At 51.2% G+C, this 17,218-nt stretch overlaps 1 protein-coding gene across 6 annotated transcripts in view; it reads right to left on the bottom strand.

The window, feature by feature from the left end:
* Positions 1-8,396: 8,396 nt before the first annotated feature.
* PRDM15 (PR/SET domain 15) overlaps positions 8,397-17,218 on the bottom strand; it is a 50,391-nt gene continuing 41,569 nt past the window's right edge. For all 6 annotated transcript variants that reach the window (XM_081138620.1, XM_081138621.1, XM_081138618.1 and 3 more), the window contains exons 20-25: positions 15,554-15,685; positions 15,016-15,099; positions 14,403-14,578; positions 13,772-13,852; positions 12,335-12,544; positions 8,397-11,404 (exon numbers count right to left, since the gene is read on the bottom strand). In XM_081138620.1, the coding sequence (XP_080994746.1) occupies positions 10,925-11,404; positions 12,335-12,544; positions 13,772-13,852; positions 14,403-14,578; positions 15,016-15,099; positions 15,554-15,685 (1,163 nt within the window). In that variant the 3' untranslated portion in view covers positions 8,397-10,924. The remainder of the gene's footprint in view (positions 11,405-12,334; positions 12,545-13,771; positions 13,853-14,402; positions 14,579-15,015; positions 15,100-15,553; positions 15,686-17,218) is intronic.

The following is a 17,218-nucleotide window of genomic DNA, read 5'->3' as shown; positions in this document are numbered from 1 at the left end:
ATGAAACGGTAAGTCCAAGTTATCCATGGAGCTAATAAAATAAGTTCTGCAGAAACCAGGGTTTTCATGTTTTTAGCTAGAGCCCCAGTCTGACTCCCCATCGGAGGTCTGGAAGGTGCGTGTGGTAAGGTCACCTGCCCGTCCCAGCAGGTGGGCCCCGTGACATCCCCACGTGCTTACTTACAGAGCATACACAGTTCCAAAGCTGGAGGGAACTCGGATGAAAATGACTTTAATTAATGTAATCTTTAAATTACTTTCAAATACATCTCTGCTTTGTGACTACTCATTTCATCTGTGGTTTAAGGCTTAAACAAATGATGCATTATTTAAACACCCACTTTTTATTTGTTGAGGGAAGGTCAATATTTATTGTTGAAGGATATGGTACAAATATGAGACCTATCTAGTGGGAAGCAGGAAAACATCAAAGGCATGACTGTAGAGTACTGAAAAAATTAATTTGTTTTTATAAAACTGTATCCTCAAATCGCCCTTCCTCCTAAGGCTAATGTACTTTTCTTTACACTGTGTGTGCGTGTGCGTGAACCAGTGGCTCCCCACTCGGCGGCACCAGACGGCCCCAAACACAGTCAACCAGATGTACCCCACATCCATCGTCCACCACACAGAGGACCCCCACATTCTACATCCTGCATCTGGGGCCTCCAGGGAAGGGACCTGTGAAGCTCATGGGTCCACCAGCCAGCCCTACCTGCACCCAAAGGACCTTCAGGATTGGCAGAGGTTTGAGGAGAGCCTCCTGTGTGAGAGGCAGAAGACTATCGGGAAAGTCACCAAAGGAGGGACACAGGGCTTTCCCAGGCTGACCGAAGCGCCCGCGCCTTCTGGGACCTACAGCGTGTGTATTACGTCGATGGAAGTGAAAATTAACCAAGAAAATAGGGAGGGAAGGCGGCATAGCACCCCATCTTCTCACAGCCTCGTCTCCCACCTCCGTGGGTGCACCTGCCCTCAGGCACCCTAGGGGCAGAATGGCTGAACTGTGGGGAGAGGTGTGTTAACTTTAAAAGATGCTCTCCAGGGAAACTGACCACTTTGAACTCCACCAGTGCTTGCTATATATCTATATACAGGTGCACATGCACACCTATGTACACATACATATACACATATACGTACATATATGCACATATACATAAATGTGTGCGTATACACACATACGTATATACAAATACACAATGCACATATATACACATACACACACATAAATATATATACACATACACAACTACACACATACAAACCTACATAAACTTTGTTTAAAGACAATTATTTTATATAAATATGTATACACATTTTACATATAGATATATAAGTAATATATATTTTATATATACTCATATACATACATATTATATATAAACATGTAGAGAGAATTGTCTTTTAACAAAATTAAAGACTTATTTTTGGGGGCTGTTTCAGGCTACAGAAAAGTACACAGAAAAGATGAAACTTCCACAGTCACCCCTCCTCTCCCAGGTCCCTCACCCCCCATAGTTTTCGCTGTTATTAACACTATTAGTGTGGTACTTTGTTATAATTTATGAGCCAATATTGATAAGTTATCATAAACTAATAATTTTAAATTAACATTTAAATTCAGTAAACCAACATTAACATTTAAATGAATTAAACATTTAAACTATGTGAATGACTTTTTATAAAGCTCACGTTTCTCCACATCTTTAGGTCAACTTTTAAAGACCTTCACTTTCTGTGGCAATCATTTCTCCTGCAACCAGCCGGCACCCGCGTACAATTCCACAGCGAGGCGCCCGGGAGGAGCGGAGCGCCCGTCACGGGGTGAATGCTGACGGGCCGCGGGGGCCGGGGCCGCGGGGGTGCAGCTCCCCAGGCCCTGCTGCACCAGGCGCGGAGCTCAAGGCGCCATACCTGCCTCCCGCGCCAGAGAATTCTCTCCACCCGCCTGGAGATTCTCTGGGATCTATTACATTAAAAAACTGCCCTTTTAATCTTCTTCAAGACAGTAAAAGACTCATACTGTGGTTAAGTGCTCAAGCCCTGGCACACGTATGTTTTACAGGGTTACTACCAATGCTCCCTGATTCACAGCCAACCTCCTGTACCTCTGTCTTCTGATCGGTGTCCCTGACCTGTTATCACAGCAACCACAACGGAAGGAAGGGCCACGCGTCTGAGATGAGACACTGACACAAACCCGGGCACAGAGGGCAGCGAGTGTGGCTCGCTAAAAAGAAATCGGTAAAAACATTAAAACATTGTGTGTTTTTTTCGGGATGTTACCTCTTCAATTTGCAAAACAAAACAAAAGCCTCTGCAAGCAACCACAATGATATTTGTATTAATTAGTATTACTTATTAAAAGCATAAAAAAAAAAATCTATTCTTTTAAATGAACAAAAAAATAACCATAGAAAAATACGCCATTCTCTCTAAAAAGCTCTAAAGCTTCCTAAAACCTTCCATTTCTGAACTTCCATTTCCTTCCCCCTGTCTTAACAAAAAGTAATGCACATTCTAAACCTTAAAAGAACTTCAAATAAAAACAAAGTTAATTTGAAAAAGCACTTCGACCGGCTCGCATGTGTGTTCACGGCGGCCGCGGGGAGGAAGGCGAGGCCCTGGATGCAGCAGATGAGGGCTCCCGCCTGGACTCTGGGCCCACCCGACGTCAGCATTAACGTGCCTAGGATGAGACCTTGTTGTATGACACACAAGGATGCTGATGTCACAGTCTTGTCAACTCGGTTCAACTCTAAAAGAAACTGCAAAGACTGTGTAGTTATCTGCCAGCCTGTCCGGAGCAGTCCTGCGCCGTATGTACACACACAGAACCACCGCCTAATTGCAGATTCTAAAGGAGGCACCAATGTGTAGCATATGACTATGAATCAGAAACCTTCAGACTTAGTGTCCTCACAGAAAAAAACTACACTGCAAGACTATTTCATTTGTTATAAGAAAAAAAAAAGGCAGCCCGGCTGGGCGTGGCTCAGCGGTTGAGCATCGACCTAGGATCCAGGTGATCAGGGTTCGATTCCCGGTCAGGGCACGTGCCCGGGCTGCGGGCTCGATCCCCGGCAGGGGGCGTGCAGGAGGCAGCCGGTCAGTGACTCTCTCATGGTTGATGTTTCTCTCTCTCTCTCCCTCTCCCTTCCTCTCTCTGAAATCGATAAAGATATATATTTTTTTTAAAAAAAGCAATTGACTTACTGTCTTCTGGAATCTATTGTTTCCCAAGATCAAAAACTTATATTTTCGGAAAGCATTCCTGGCCGCGGAGGGCAAGCCAGAACGCTGTCCCGCGGGTGTGTCCCGAGCAGGTGCCTGCGACTCTCCCTGGCCCACCCGAAGGGCGCGTCCTTGCAGATTATAAAAGAGCTCCTTCAGCTGGGCCGTGGGATAGAGGTGATGTTTCCTTTTGCAAGGCAGCCCCGAAGTGAAAGGCGGATGGTTACGCTAAGCAGCAGTCACCAGCCTTTGTCTGCTGGAGCGCTGTTTACATCAACTCAGGAGGAAGAGAACTGGGAGCAGGCCTGGGCTGCAGTGGGGCCTGAGCCGCAGGATCCTGAAGGCGTCGCTGCCCCGGGGAGTGCCGCTGGGGCTGTAGTGACTGAACTGTCACTGCTGGCAGACGCTCTTCTAAAGCAGCAGCAAAGACTGAGAAAAGTGTGCAGCAGGGGGGCTCCCAGGCCCCCCCCCCCATTGGTGCAAGCCCAGTATGGTGCCGGATAGGTTAAAATTTTAAATTCCCCTGAAAAAACTGATCGTCAAAGAAATTAAGTTCAACGTGTATTATATGCTTAGATAGAAAACGAAACCACCGAAACGCACCGTTTATGCCCAAGAACATAGCTGACGCCGGCCGGCCGCACAGAAACAAGCGCAGCGCCTCGGCGCTAGGGACAGAGCCTGAGCGGGCCCGCGCCCCCTCGCTGCGTTTGCTGCCAAGCAGCCTGCAAGGCCTCTGCTTCTGAGCAGCGTTCTCTGAACAGGACCTCCAGGGCCACCGTGCGTTGTCCCAGGAGCCACCCTCACTCCTGTGACAGACACCTGCCACCACAACGATTAGACATGCTGTGTCCCCTCCTCAGGCCACGGGAAAGGGATTCAGACAAGTCACTGTTTCATCCGTCCCAGGACAGCGAAGGTTGTGAAAAGGTGAACGTCTCAGCGATGCTCGGAGGACTTCACCCCCCCCCCAAGACAGTACAACAGTCAGTAAATTCTAGGAAAGCTCTGCTACTGAAGCCACGGCGCACTGAGGTAAGATGACCTGGAGTTTCTACGTCACTAGATTTCAGTCGCACACCCGGCCCCGTAGCTAGAAGAGCACAGCAGCAGCTCAGGGTTCACAGCCCCATGGGGGGCCCTGGAGGCTGACAGTCAGAGAGGACGCCACGTCTGGGGAAGATGCTGAAGGGCCGGGGCGGCCGAGGAGTCAGCCCGAGGCTTTACAGTGAAAGGTTATTGCACGTAGGGCTATAATCAGCTCTGAGTGATCTTTTTTTTTCTTCCACGCGCAGAACAACGGGAAATGCCCTCAGTCATCCTACACGATAGTGCTGGATGGTCATGTGGCATCGGGAAGTCTCTTCCCCTTGCTTCATTAATAATAAACCCTATGGGGAGGCTGCGCTGTGTTTCTCTTGTTGGTTTGGGGCAATGGCACCAAGCCGCAGCTCAGGGCTATAAAGTGTGAGCTGGGCCCAGGCTGAAGGAAAGGACGCCTGGCCCAGCTGAGTCACTGGAGCCGGGAATGAGCTGTCGCCCCGGTGGATGTTCTCACAGCAATTTGCCCTGCAAACTAGAGGTGCCGGTGAGCCCCACAGAGTCAGGAGTCTGGCTGTGGCTGGCAAATAATGGGTTAAATCATCCCGGCTTTGACTCCACTTGAAGGCAGGTGTGGGGTGGGGGCTAATGACAGCCTGGGGGGAAAGCTCAGTCACGGAGCCTCAGGCTTCCCAGAGCCACAGACAACACAGTCGGTTAGGAGCCAGTAAAGTCATTTACTTTTGTTGTTGTTGCCTTTTAAGTTAAAAAGGGAAAAATAGGTCTCTGGATAAAAATTTTAAAAAGTCAAAATTCACAATTTCTCTATAAGTACTCACGCTGTTCTCAATATAAGAAAAGAAACCCAAGTCCACAGCTATGACATTAAGACCACACTTTGTAACGATCAATCCATCGCATCTCACTGGCAGTGTTGAGACGCCCCCCCCTCCCCCCTCACCCACAGTGAGATGACGCCCTCCCAGGGCTCGCTGGGGGGTCAGCTGAGCTACTGTAGGTAGAGGCTGAAGCTGTTGCTCAACTGCCCCTAAACTGATATGCTGGTCATTTCAGTGTGATTTGTCTCAGTTGTATATTTTTACTGCTGATTACAAGACGTACCTACGAACTCAAAATCTAGCCACACACATTCCAGCTCTCAGATTCTAAAGAACTAGAAAAATCAATGTCCTACCGTAAAAAGATAACCAAGTACAAAAAAAAAATTTTTTTAATCTTTGCTAGGGATACCACCGTACTAAGAACACACGGCATGGGTAATTCTTTCACTGTGCTATTTTTGGAAATTTCCACTGCTCTTTCATTTCACCCATCGTGAGTCCCTAATAGACTGGTACAGGGAAGGGCCTAGCGAGTCAGGTAGGAAAGTCGGGGCTGTGGCGGGGGAGGGGGGCGGATCACACTTGGAGGTCAGCGTTTCCAAAAGTCTCGTGAAAACTTAGAACTTTCAAGTGATAATTACAACCGGATGTAATAAATTCAGGGTGTGGGTTTTTTTCAGTGCTTCAAAGCTTTGGAAGTCAAGGAAGTAGGTTTTCCCCAACACTTAGGGAAAACATCTTGACGTAGGTTAAAAATAAAAGGTGGTGGGAGTCCTTCCTTCCCACGGGGCACCTGAGATGGGCAAACACTTCCACTTCCCAAAACCGTGATCTCAGATTTTAAGTTTTGCTCTTAGAATACAGCGTAAGTCTTACCACCTCTGCCGCTTGCGACACTAGTTACACGGAACACACGAGCCACACGTGGAACGAACGGCTCGACGTTGGCTTTCGGGCAGTTCCATGAATGCTCCCCAGGCGAGCCCATAACCGACCTCACAGTCTAGCAATCGCACTCCCGGGCATTGAGCCCACAGAAATGGCAACTTACGTACACAAACTATTAATAGAGACCCAAACTGGAAGCAACTCAGAAACTCCTTCAATGGGGATAAACAAACCGTGGCAGAGCCACACAACAGACCCAACAGTAAAAAGGAACAGACCATGTGGGTAGATCTCAAGGGTGTTACGCACAGAGAAAAAGCCAGTCTTAAAAACGACATACTTAGTATACTGACCAACACAGGTGATGGACTCGTATAGCATTTCTCTCTCTCTCACACACACACACACACACACACACACACACACTAACAGAGTACCACAGGCTGGGTGGCTTATAAAAACACCCAGAAATACACTTCTCACAGCTCTGCAGCCTGCAAGTCAGAGATCAAGGTGGTGGTGGTGGCAGACTTGCTCTCTGGTGAGGGCCCACTCCTGACTTACAGACGATGCCGTCCCACTGTCCTCACTTAGTGGGAGGGGCGGGAGCTCTCTGGGGACTCTCGGTAGAGCACCGACCCCCTTAGTGAAGGCCGCCCTCTGACACCTCCCAAAGGCCCTGCCTTTGAGGGTAAAACTCAGGAGAGGAGAGAAGCTCTGGCCACACTCCGGATTGTCACACACGCGGATGATTCCCCAGCGTCCAGGAGGAGCTGAGTCCCCTGCGTAGAACAGGCTGAATTCAGAGAAATCCAGGGTCCCCCGTGCTCCCTCTTCCCAGGGCAGTGTGCTGGGATGGGCTCTGTGAAGACACAGTGCAGGTCTATGTCCCGTCGAAGGGACACCTTCCCCTGTGGGTCTCCCGCTTTCCAAAGCAACTGTGGGAGGCAGACCTGTCAGTGGGGAAGGAGCAGGCCACGCGGCTCCGGCATGGTGTGGATGTGGAAGGCCACGCTTCAGGTGTTGTGTGGGAATACCAGGGCCTGTATCTGGGACCGTGGGACCCAGGGAGGGGAAACCTCAGTTCCATGGGGAGCAGGGAAAGGGTGGGAGGGCTGGTCTCAGCCAGCTCTGTCCAGGCAGCTCAGGGCCGCCCCTGGTAACCATGCTGACTGCGTCACCACACAACTGTCATCGTTTGCCCATGTCACTGCAAAGCAAGGACCCGCTGATGTTGATGCACTCAAGCCAGACATTAAAACTGACCAGAGACGGCAGCCGTGGCCCAGCCACCGCACCCTTTCTGTTGGAACTTGTTTTTAACGCGTGTGAAAGCACTGTTCACGGGTGGGTGCCTCCCATGGCTGTTGGTGGAGCCAACCACTACCTGATGTCACCAAGGGGCACAGGGTGCTGTTGATGAACCAGGAGAGGAGGAACAGCGCCCGCCATCTACACTGCCCGTGATGCTCTGGAAGGTCAACCACGTGCACTCGAGACGGGGCTCAGAAAGCGTCAGATGTTAAATGAATGAACCCTTCACTGGCCAAGTTAACTGCTACCTGATGCTATCGAGTGTGTAACACAGCATCTCAGAGTCCAAATCTTTAGAAGATCAGACGACATTTCAAATGTCTCATTACTTTAAAATGACCATCCCTAACAAATAGGAATATATAGTCTGATATTTGATCAATAAGGGATCGTTCCAGACCACCAGCCCGAAGAAATGCCTGGATGAAGCTTTCCCCTCTGACAACTCACCTTTTTTTGTGTCTGTTCTCTCTAATCTAAACTTTGCAAAAAATGCTACATGCACCTTCTTTGTTGCCTTTTTTTAATCCCTGGGAAGGCCCCTGAGACCTCACAGAATGTTCCCGGGTCCCAGACTACAGAGAAATCAAAACGGCGGAGGCGGAAGGAAAACAACTGTTCCCCAAGTACATGGAACATGTCAGCTACCTGAAAGGGGCAGTCTGAGAGAGGCCAGTGATCGAAAAACACAGGTCACAGCACCTTTTATTTGTTGTTAAACAAACTGATGATACACTAACTTCTCCAAACAGTCTCAATATGTTTCGAAACCAATGGCAAAGTCACTGACAGGGGCTCAAGCTGGGAAGCCACGAGCCTCACGCCTTTGGACACCGTAGCTGGGAAAAAAAGTATCAAGTCCGTGAATCTGCCTCCCAAGTGGTTTCCTGTGGGACAGAGAGGTGGCACCTGGCACAGAGAAAGCGTCCCATGGGACGGCCGATCCAGAGGCCCAGTCCCTTCCTGGCTGCTGAGCTCGGAATTCAGGCGTCTGAACTGGGGCCCAGCTCTGCAAGGTTCACCCTGCCTTGTGGCCCAGAACAACACAACGTCACAAAGTCACAGGCCCGAAATAAATTCTCATGATTTATTAATTTAAAACAACCAAGATGGATTCACAGAGCCTGGTGGCCACAGAAGCTGAGCCTAATTTCCAGCTACAGCTGTGCACCCAGGATCAGTTGAAAAATGAAACATTTCCGTCTGTAAACAGTGATGCAGGCGCAGAGCATCTGCGATCAACCACTCTGGGCCAAGGAGACCTTGGTGTCCTTGCTCCCCACGCACACTCAGAGCAACTGTCCTGAGACAACCTGAACCCATTCGGCCTCACACAGTGACCCTGTGAAACCAAATCCATCTACAGGAAACTCAGGAGTACATCTCACTTCTATTTGGAGTCCTCACTTGTTATAAGAGGAAGTATTATTGTGCGTCTGTTATTGAAATAAACGGGGTCGTGCACCAGGCCACACAGCCTAAGTTAGGCTCTTTAAGAACACTGGATGCATTCTTACTCTAGGCACAAACACGACCTCTTTAAAAAAATAAAACTGTGATTTAAAGGCCTTTGTTTCACAGGGAAGAAGACAGATGCTAGCAGATGCTTAATCACGTTTGGGGTTTTTTGGACTTGGTCATTCGCCCTATATATTCTGCAAATGCAAAAAGAAAGTTAGTGACTTTTAAAAAATATCCTAGGAACGAGGCCTGGCATTCTGGGCGATCCCGTGGACACCTGGGCCCCTTAGATTTGGAGAACAGAGACACCGTTTTAGAAAATCTATCACCCCTCGCCCAAATTCCTTCGATGAAACTATTATGTAAAAAGCAGTTAATTATATACATAAATAACATAAAAATAATTATCATAAATTAAAAAGGCAAACAATCTCCCACAATTCGGTAACTGAGGTGAGGTGCGAGCTGGGAGTGTGTGAATGGGCTGTGTGTGACCCGAGCTCCGCAGGCCCACGTCACGTGCCCCTGGTGACGGATCTCCGCAGTCTGTGAAGGCGTGTATTGCACAAAACCAATTCTAGCCCTAGCCTCAGAATCTCACGATCTGGAATAAAGTGAAGTGCCGAGAAAATTCATTTTGTGTAACAAATGGTCCTTAGCCTCACGGGCAGCATGAGATAACCGGGCCTCGTTCACCCACCGCTGACTCCTATTTAGTATTTCTTCTAGGTGGCCTCCCAGATCACACAGGGTCTGGGACAAAGAGTGCTCGAGGACAAATAAGGCAATTTTAACACTTCATTTTGGACAGCGATAAGAAAATATGAGGAGAGTAAAAATCAAGCTTGTTTCTGTTTCGGGGTGAGCGGCGGGGGGGCTGGCTGCTGGTGAGCCTCGGCCTCGCCGCCGCCGCAAGGGCGTGGGCGCCAAGGGCATGTCCCACTCAGCACGTCCACTGGGGGCACCGGTGGCCCCACTGTGAGCCGGCCTCCGCCTTCGTTACTGCCTGGCAGCAAAGGGCAGCATCGTTTCATGAAAACCTATGCTTTCCAAGCTTATTCGACATTGTGACAGAAAACTGGTCTTGAACCATGTCAACCTTTGGAATAAAAATTTAAACAGGAAAAACCACGAATTTCTTCCCTGTTCTTCAGTTCAGGGGATGTTGGCTGAGCCGGCCATGATAAACGTATGTGGTGGCAGGGAAGCCGCACCCGAAGGTGCCACCAGCAGGGACAGCACCAGGCTTCCTTGTTGCACACAACTGTGTGCCCCTTTGCACCAGGGCAGTTGTGTAGAATTGGAGGCGGACCAACAGTCCTACAGTGCAAACGACTTTAGCATGTTAAAACAAAAAATTAAAAAACATGGCCACAACAGAGTCTTGAATACATAACTTATGCTTGACATAAAGTTAAAAAAAGAAGAAGAAATGATCCTGAAAATTAATTCATGTACTAAATTACCACGAGACCTTTATGCCCGAGTCAGTGACCTCACATGGCGCCTTGCCCGGGATGAACTTGAAGGCCAGAGGAGGGCCGTGTGCTCACAGCCATCTTCTCACACATGGTTTCAGCCCAAAGTTGTAAAACAAACTCGACTCAACTGAGATTTCAAAGAGACTCAATGTTACTTTAACTTCTACCTGCTCCCTTGCAAAAAATATCCAGAAGCAAGAAAGCTGCTTGTCATCGCAGCTTGTTGCCACCTGTGAAGACTGCCTAGGTTTTGATACAGTAACAGCTCTAAAGGAAAAAGAAAAGGAACCACTTATGCTCCTAATAACATAGCACTTGCCTCTTGTGATCCTGCTTCTCTTGACGTTTCACCTTCCCCAGCCCGTGTCCACCACACTGGGTTTGGCTGGGGAAGGCTGGGGGCGAGGCCACGGCCCAACCAGCTGCCTGGCTAAGGCGGCGCCCGCAACCTGCTCGCATCACAGCTGGCCTGCTGCAGTCACGCTGGCAGACCATCATGGTTGCTGGGGGATTTGGAGATAATTCTGCAAAAGCTAAGTCAACCTTACTTACATTGCAATTATGATTTCTTTTTCTTTGTTTGGTATCCAGCAAACAAATCTCAGCATTAAACAAGGAAACCTAGCTGAGGTTCCCTTTGCAAGTTTTCCACCAGGTGCCTCAGTAGCTGTACATCTGCTGCTGCTGCTCAGCCTGCACCTGGGGTTGCGCCGCCTGCGGTGGGGGGGCCTGTGTCTGGGGGGCCGGCAGCACGTCAGTCTGGGGCACTGCCCGCCACGTGAGCGGGTGCTGGTCACTGAGCTGGTTCCCCAGGGGCGTGATGGAGTTGACCAGCGTGGTCAGATTGATGAAGTGGGCCACAGACTGTGGGTTCGAGGTTTCCGGCTGGGGGTGCAGCTGGATGTCGTTCTGGCGGTTGTGCAACATAGCGGAGCCACTGACGGTATCAAAGGTCACGGTCAGGATAGGGTTGTCCAGCTGCAGCTGACGTTCCGGGGTGGTTAGGTGCCCAACGGCCACCGGCTGGAGGTTGGTGAACTGAGTCCCAGCTGCCGTGGTGATGGGTGTCACGGTGATGTTGGTCAAGCCAACTGAGCTCGAAGGAGTGGTCACATTTGGGTCACCCAGAGTCACCACCACCTGGAAGAGCCACAGACAACACAAACCAGTTAATAGCTCTCCTACAAGGGAGAAGACGAGCCTCCCTCTCCGCACTGTGACGGAGGTGGAGTTACACTGGAATAACCATGCCCGAAGGAGGGGGCGAAGCACACTAGGGAAAAGATTAAATCACGTCATTTTGACCTGAAACAACTTTAGTGAAGGGGAGAAACTACATACAGACATAATCATAGAGGCCATGAAGGAGGACTGAGAAATTACTTCACTGGCTAGAAAACAACAGAGGAAAGTAGTAACGAGGAAGATGGGAAGCACAAACTTCACTGGACATTCGGTCCCCTGGAGTGCCCTGCTGTTGGTCAACGAGCAGCCCAACTAGAAAGCTCTAAGGGCAATGAACGAATCTGCAGCAGTGACCGCTAATAAATAACAAAGAAGCAGCTTCCTCCTCAAGCAGAGGGATGGAGGGCCAGGCAAACGCAGGATGCCTGTGCAGCGTCAGCCATACACTGATGAAGATCTGGGGGCCTCAAACCAAAGGGAGGGAGGTGAGCCAGTCAGAAGATTCTGTTCTAGGAGGCAGACGGGCTGGCACCAGGGCCCCCTCCTCCAGCCCTCTCGGAACGGCCCCTTCAGTTCGCAGGGTCCGCTCGCCCTGACTGGTCGCCAGGTACCCTGGGCCCACTTCCACAACTAAGAGGCACACTCAGGCCTTTTACAACCTCCCAGTTCCCAGCCAGGGGAGCACCTCTCCTTAACATCCAGGATGCCATGCTGGATTCACAATGACAAGTCATTTCCAGGTAGGATGGGAGAGCGCTGACGGCAGCCACAGGCACGTTAGACAGGGCAGGGAGCAGGTGCACGTGGGGTCCCCCACACCCAGGCCAGCTGCCCCTGCACAGTGACCGGGCCCCCCCTCCAGACTCCAGCACAGCAAACAGCCACCTGCTGGATGCTCTGCACCGCAGAGTCAGTCTCGTCGCCCACGCCGCCCGTGAACGCCGGCTCCTTCTCCGAGTACTCGCTGAAGGCCGCATCCTCCGGCACAGGCGCCCCCGCCTCCTCCTCCGGCTTCTGCTTCCTCTTGTGACTTCTCCTGGTTGCTTTCACGGGCTTCCCTTCCGCCAGATCTTCCTGCTCCAGACCCAGTTCAGGCTGCAGGAGGAGAAGTTTTAGCAACACGCAGGTCAATGGGTCACGACCCACAGTGGCCAGCGTGGTCCCAACACGGTCCCCGGACACACTCCAGGTCGGCAGTGAGGCTCTTGGGCCACCCAGCTGCCACAGGAAACAGAGTGACCACAGTTTATCTGCTCGCTTGCATTTCTAAAGATTAAGGCAAGTTTCAGGATTTTTTTGTTAAGTGGAGGAAATTACATACAAGTCATATTTTTCAAATCTATATTTTGTGATGAAAAATAAATAGAAATATAAAAACAAAAATTTTAAGCTACTGCTTCAGCCCTGATGAGCTCAGCCTGAGGCTGCAAATGTTTTCACAGAAGGCTCTCATCCCCAGAATCAATCTTGGATCAAAACTGGTTTGACCACAAGAACGAGACAGTCATCTCCTTGGGGGACAGCAAATAGGCCCAGCCAGGACGGTGCCCCACACACTTCTCTGAGCACTGTGCTCAAAATACCACTTCAAAAAAAAGAAGTATAAATGGAACTTTAAATAGCTCAGGGTGTGACATGTTTTCTTTATAATAAAAGAAAATTTTTATAAAAGTATTGACTAAAAACTCCTGGAAAAAGTAGGTTCATCTAATACATCTAAAGTGAATTTTCTTATAACAATCTAATTATGCTAAGCTTTCCTAGAAACCATCGGCAATGGTTCATTTTAACTGTCAACTCAGCTGGGCTAAGGAGCCACTTGTTTGGTCAAAACCAGTCTAGATGTTGCTGTGCAGGTATTTTTTAGATGAGATTAACATTTAAATCAGTGGACGTTGAGTCAAGCAGATTGCCCTCTATATTGTGGGTGGGGCTTGTCCAATCAGGTGAAGGCCGTATGAGAAAAGATTGAGATGCCTGGAGGAAAAGGGAATTCTGCCTCCTTTGGCCTTCAGTCTTGAGCTGCAACATCAACTCTTCCTTGGGTCTCCAGTCTGCCCTCTGCCCTGCAGATTTTAAACTTACCAGCCTCCACATTACATAAGCTCATTCCTTAAAGTTCTAGAAACTTAAAAGGTTCTTGGGGAGAAGGCTGACCGAAAAGACAGAGTGTGAAACGAAGGTGAGACACAAGGCACGGACTATGGGGCTTCCCAAAGAGCTCCCGACACCTGCCTGAGCTCTGGAGGCCCCGCCCGCAGGCATCTGCGTATCTAGAAGTCCCCACGCGACGCCAGCCCTGTAGGGCCGCTCTGTGCTCACCTGCACGATGCCGATGGAGGAGGCGTCAATGGTGGTGGTCTCTGGGAGGTGGTCCAGGTCATCGATCCTCACGGCCAGGACCTACACGAGAGTGCGGGGCAGTGAGCTGAGGATGACACGCCTTACTTCCTCCTGGGCATTCCCCATGTTTCTGACCGGGTCCACACAGGACTGACCTTGGAACCTTGCTTCCAGAATCCCACCCACGCCTGTCCTCCCCTCACACCACAGGCCCTCATCTCAAGCGTCTGCAATGAACTTGCACACGGAGGGTCCCCTGAACCTGTCTGGCATCGCTTCATGCCCACCCACCATGCCCGAGGGGGACACTGCATTTCCTCCCGTTTGCCTACTAATGTGCTTTCAGCAAGTGACATTTCAGTGAATCTTATTATTTTAAACCAATGTCCCGTAAGGAATTACCAAAAATGAGGCATTTATACCTTTTTAAACACTTGACTTTTCAACTTGGCCCACACGCGGGTACTTCCGCCCCCACCCTCCCCCTCCGTGAGCCACACTGCCCGGCCCCGAGTGTGCAGAAGCCACGCTGCACACTCTCAGGGCAGCAGAAGCGCCACGCGGACGGCAGAGGGAGCGGGCGTGCGGGGCGGGGAGGAAGGAGGCTCACCTCCGGGTGCTTGCGTCGCATGTGCCTGCTCATGGAGGCCCTGGTGGACACCTTGGTCCCGCACAGGTGGCAGCTCTGAGCCTCGACCTTGTCGTGGGTGAGCTGCACGTGCTTCTGCAGCATGTACTCGGTGACGTATTTCTTGTCACACACGGAACACGTCCACTGCTTGCCCACTTCACACACACACGCGCACACACGCGTGCACATGCACACACGCATACGCACACGGGAGGAAAGCACAATTACAGGTCATGAGCGAGGCTGTCCCACAGCCCACAGGGCAGCCAGGTAGGGTGCTTCACCCTATACGTGTGCTGCGGGATGGTCGCCCAGGTCGGGCCACAGGGACAAGCACAGCCCGGGACGAGTATGACAGAGGCTCCTCCCTCACTGAGCACAGCACCACGTCATCGCTCCAATATTTGAAAATTTAGAAACAGGTATTTGAAAGTTGTACTGGGCTGACTGTTAGGGGGCAATGGGCCACCATTAAGGCAGGACAACAGCGAACAGTCTAAAACAGTCCGCGCTGTGGGGTCACACGGCCGTTCCCATCCTGTACCAGGGCCGCACATGCAGCCAGGCACCCCTCAGGCTGCACCCTGCTTACCTGTGTGGATGAGCTTATGGGTCTCCATCGTGTTTCTCTCACTGAAAGTCTTCCCACACAGTTCACACATGAAATCTTTAATCCCTGCAGGAAAAGGCACATGGGCTTCAGACGTGTTCCTAGTGCTTTAACTACACACAGCGGGCGTCGTGTCCCTGACACAGCTGGTATCTGGAGAGGCGCCAGGGAAGGCAGAGCGCCGGGGGACAGACAGAAACCTTCACTTCCAGTCATCAGAAAGCTGTGGCCTGGAAAACCTGCCCTCTGCGGGTGGCTCAGCAAGGCCCTTCCGGGAAGGGAGGCAGGTCGGCTGCAGCCCGGGGCCCCCGGGACTGCTGGTCATTCTCAACGGGCAGAATCCGATCTAATGAGCTTTATTCTGCACTAGCTCACGACATGGGAGGGCAGACGCCATGTTTAGGAAACTCAGGTGTTTACTGTGAAGGTTTCCATCAGCTTTGTCCTAGGCCCCGGTGTCCCCGGGTCACTCAGTCTGGGGCAAGCACCCCACTTGCCCGCAACTTGGGCCCGGACTCACCGACGTGCCGCTTGTAGTGCTTGAGCATGTTGACCTTCTGCGCGAACCTGCGGTGGCACTCCTTGCACTCGTATTCCTTGATGCCCTTGTGCAGCTTCATGTGGTGGCGCAGCGCGTGCTTGGTCTTCATGCCTGCCGGACGGAGGCAGCTGGGCACCGCACGGCTGCCCGGGCCACTGTGTCCCTGCCCAGGGCCCCCCACAGTGCCCGCACCCAGATTCCCCACCCCATGCCCTCGTCCTGTCCCTGCCCCTATGCTCAGGGCCCAGAATGCCCACACCTCATACTCTGGGGCAGGCACAGGTGCCAGTGACTGCAGAAAGGGTGAAGGGAAGGACAGGGCTGGGGGCTCGTCTCTGAAAGGGTCTCCCACCAACGGGGAGGCAGGCAGTTGTGCCATTGAAGGCCCTTTAAGATTTATTGTCTGCCCGGCTGGGCGTGGCTCAGCGGTTGAGCATCGACCTAGGATCCAGGCGATCGGGGTTCGAATCCCGGTCAGGGCACATGCCCGGGTTGCCGGCTTGACCCCCAGTCCGGGGCGTGCAGGAGGCAGCCGATCAATGACTCTCATCATTGATGTTTCTATCTCCCTCTCCTTTCCTCTCTCTGAAATCAATGAAGATATATTTAAAATATATATATATTAAAAAAAAGATTTATTGTCAAGGTCTAGACAGTTCCTCTTGTCAGTGGCAGCCCCACCCTGACGGTCAGCGCACCAAACAAGGAGAACTACAGGTGAACGCCCCAAGCGTACTATTGTGACTCGGTAGAGTCATCTGGAAGAGCTGCGCCAGCTGCCTGGAGTTTCCGGTTGATGTCAGGGATGGGAAAGTACTAAAGGTCGGGAACAAGGCCCCTGGGCGGTCTAGCTCTGTAGTCGAAGCACGGACTTTAACCTACCTTCACAAGTCAAGCTATGCTGAAGGAGGTGAAACAAGCTACCACCTTACTCAAGCCAGTGGAGAAGGGACCACCAGGTCGGGTGCGAATTAGGGGCTGAGGGTCTCAGCCTGGGACACCCACCAGATGGGCAATGCCAGTGTGGGGGCTGTGGGGCTGCAGGCAGGCGCACTCTGGAGCAGCGTGCAGCAGCTCACAAGCACAGGGCAGGCCCATCCGGTCCCACCCGCCGCAGGTTTACCCAGCAAGTGACAGTGGATGGGTCACCACTAACTCGCCACCACGCAGAAACTGGCTGCTGCCAGGGGCACCGTGGGGGCAGAACCACCTGGTTGTGCTCTCTCATCAGCCATGGAACTGGCCAGGCGAAGACAGCAGAGGGAGCAGGAGTCCCTGAAATGCTGTCACCTGTCTCGGACACTCAGAAAGGGGTTCCTAGGCTATGGGGTGGGGACGATGTGTGTGAGTGGGCCTCGCACCAACTGTGGGGCAGCACTTTTCCCTTTAAAAAGTCACATACTGCCCGGCCGGGCATGGCTCAGCGGTTGAGCGTTGACCTAGGATCTAGGCAATCAGGGTTCGATTCCCAGTTAGGGCACATGCCCGGGTTGTGGGCTCGATGAATGACTCTCATCATTGATGTTTCTCTCTCTCCCTCTCCTTTCCTCCCTCTAAAATCAATAAAGCTATATTTTAAAAAATTAATTAATTTAAAAAAAAAAGTCACACACACCCAATAGTGAAAAAACTACAGATGACGCA

The sequence above is a fragment of the Miniopterus schreibersii genome (genome assembly GCF_964146895.1).
Source record: "Miniopterus schreibersii genome assembly, chromosome: 5".
Classification (NCBI taxonomy): Eukaryota; Metazoa; Chordata; class Mammalia; order Chiroptera; family Miniopteridae; genus Miniopterus; species Miniopterus schreibersii.
This window is presented reverse-complemented; position numbering and strand designations above follow the sequence as displayed.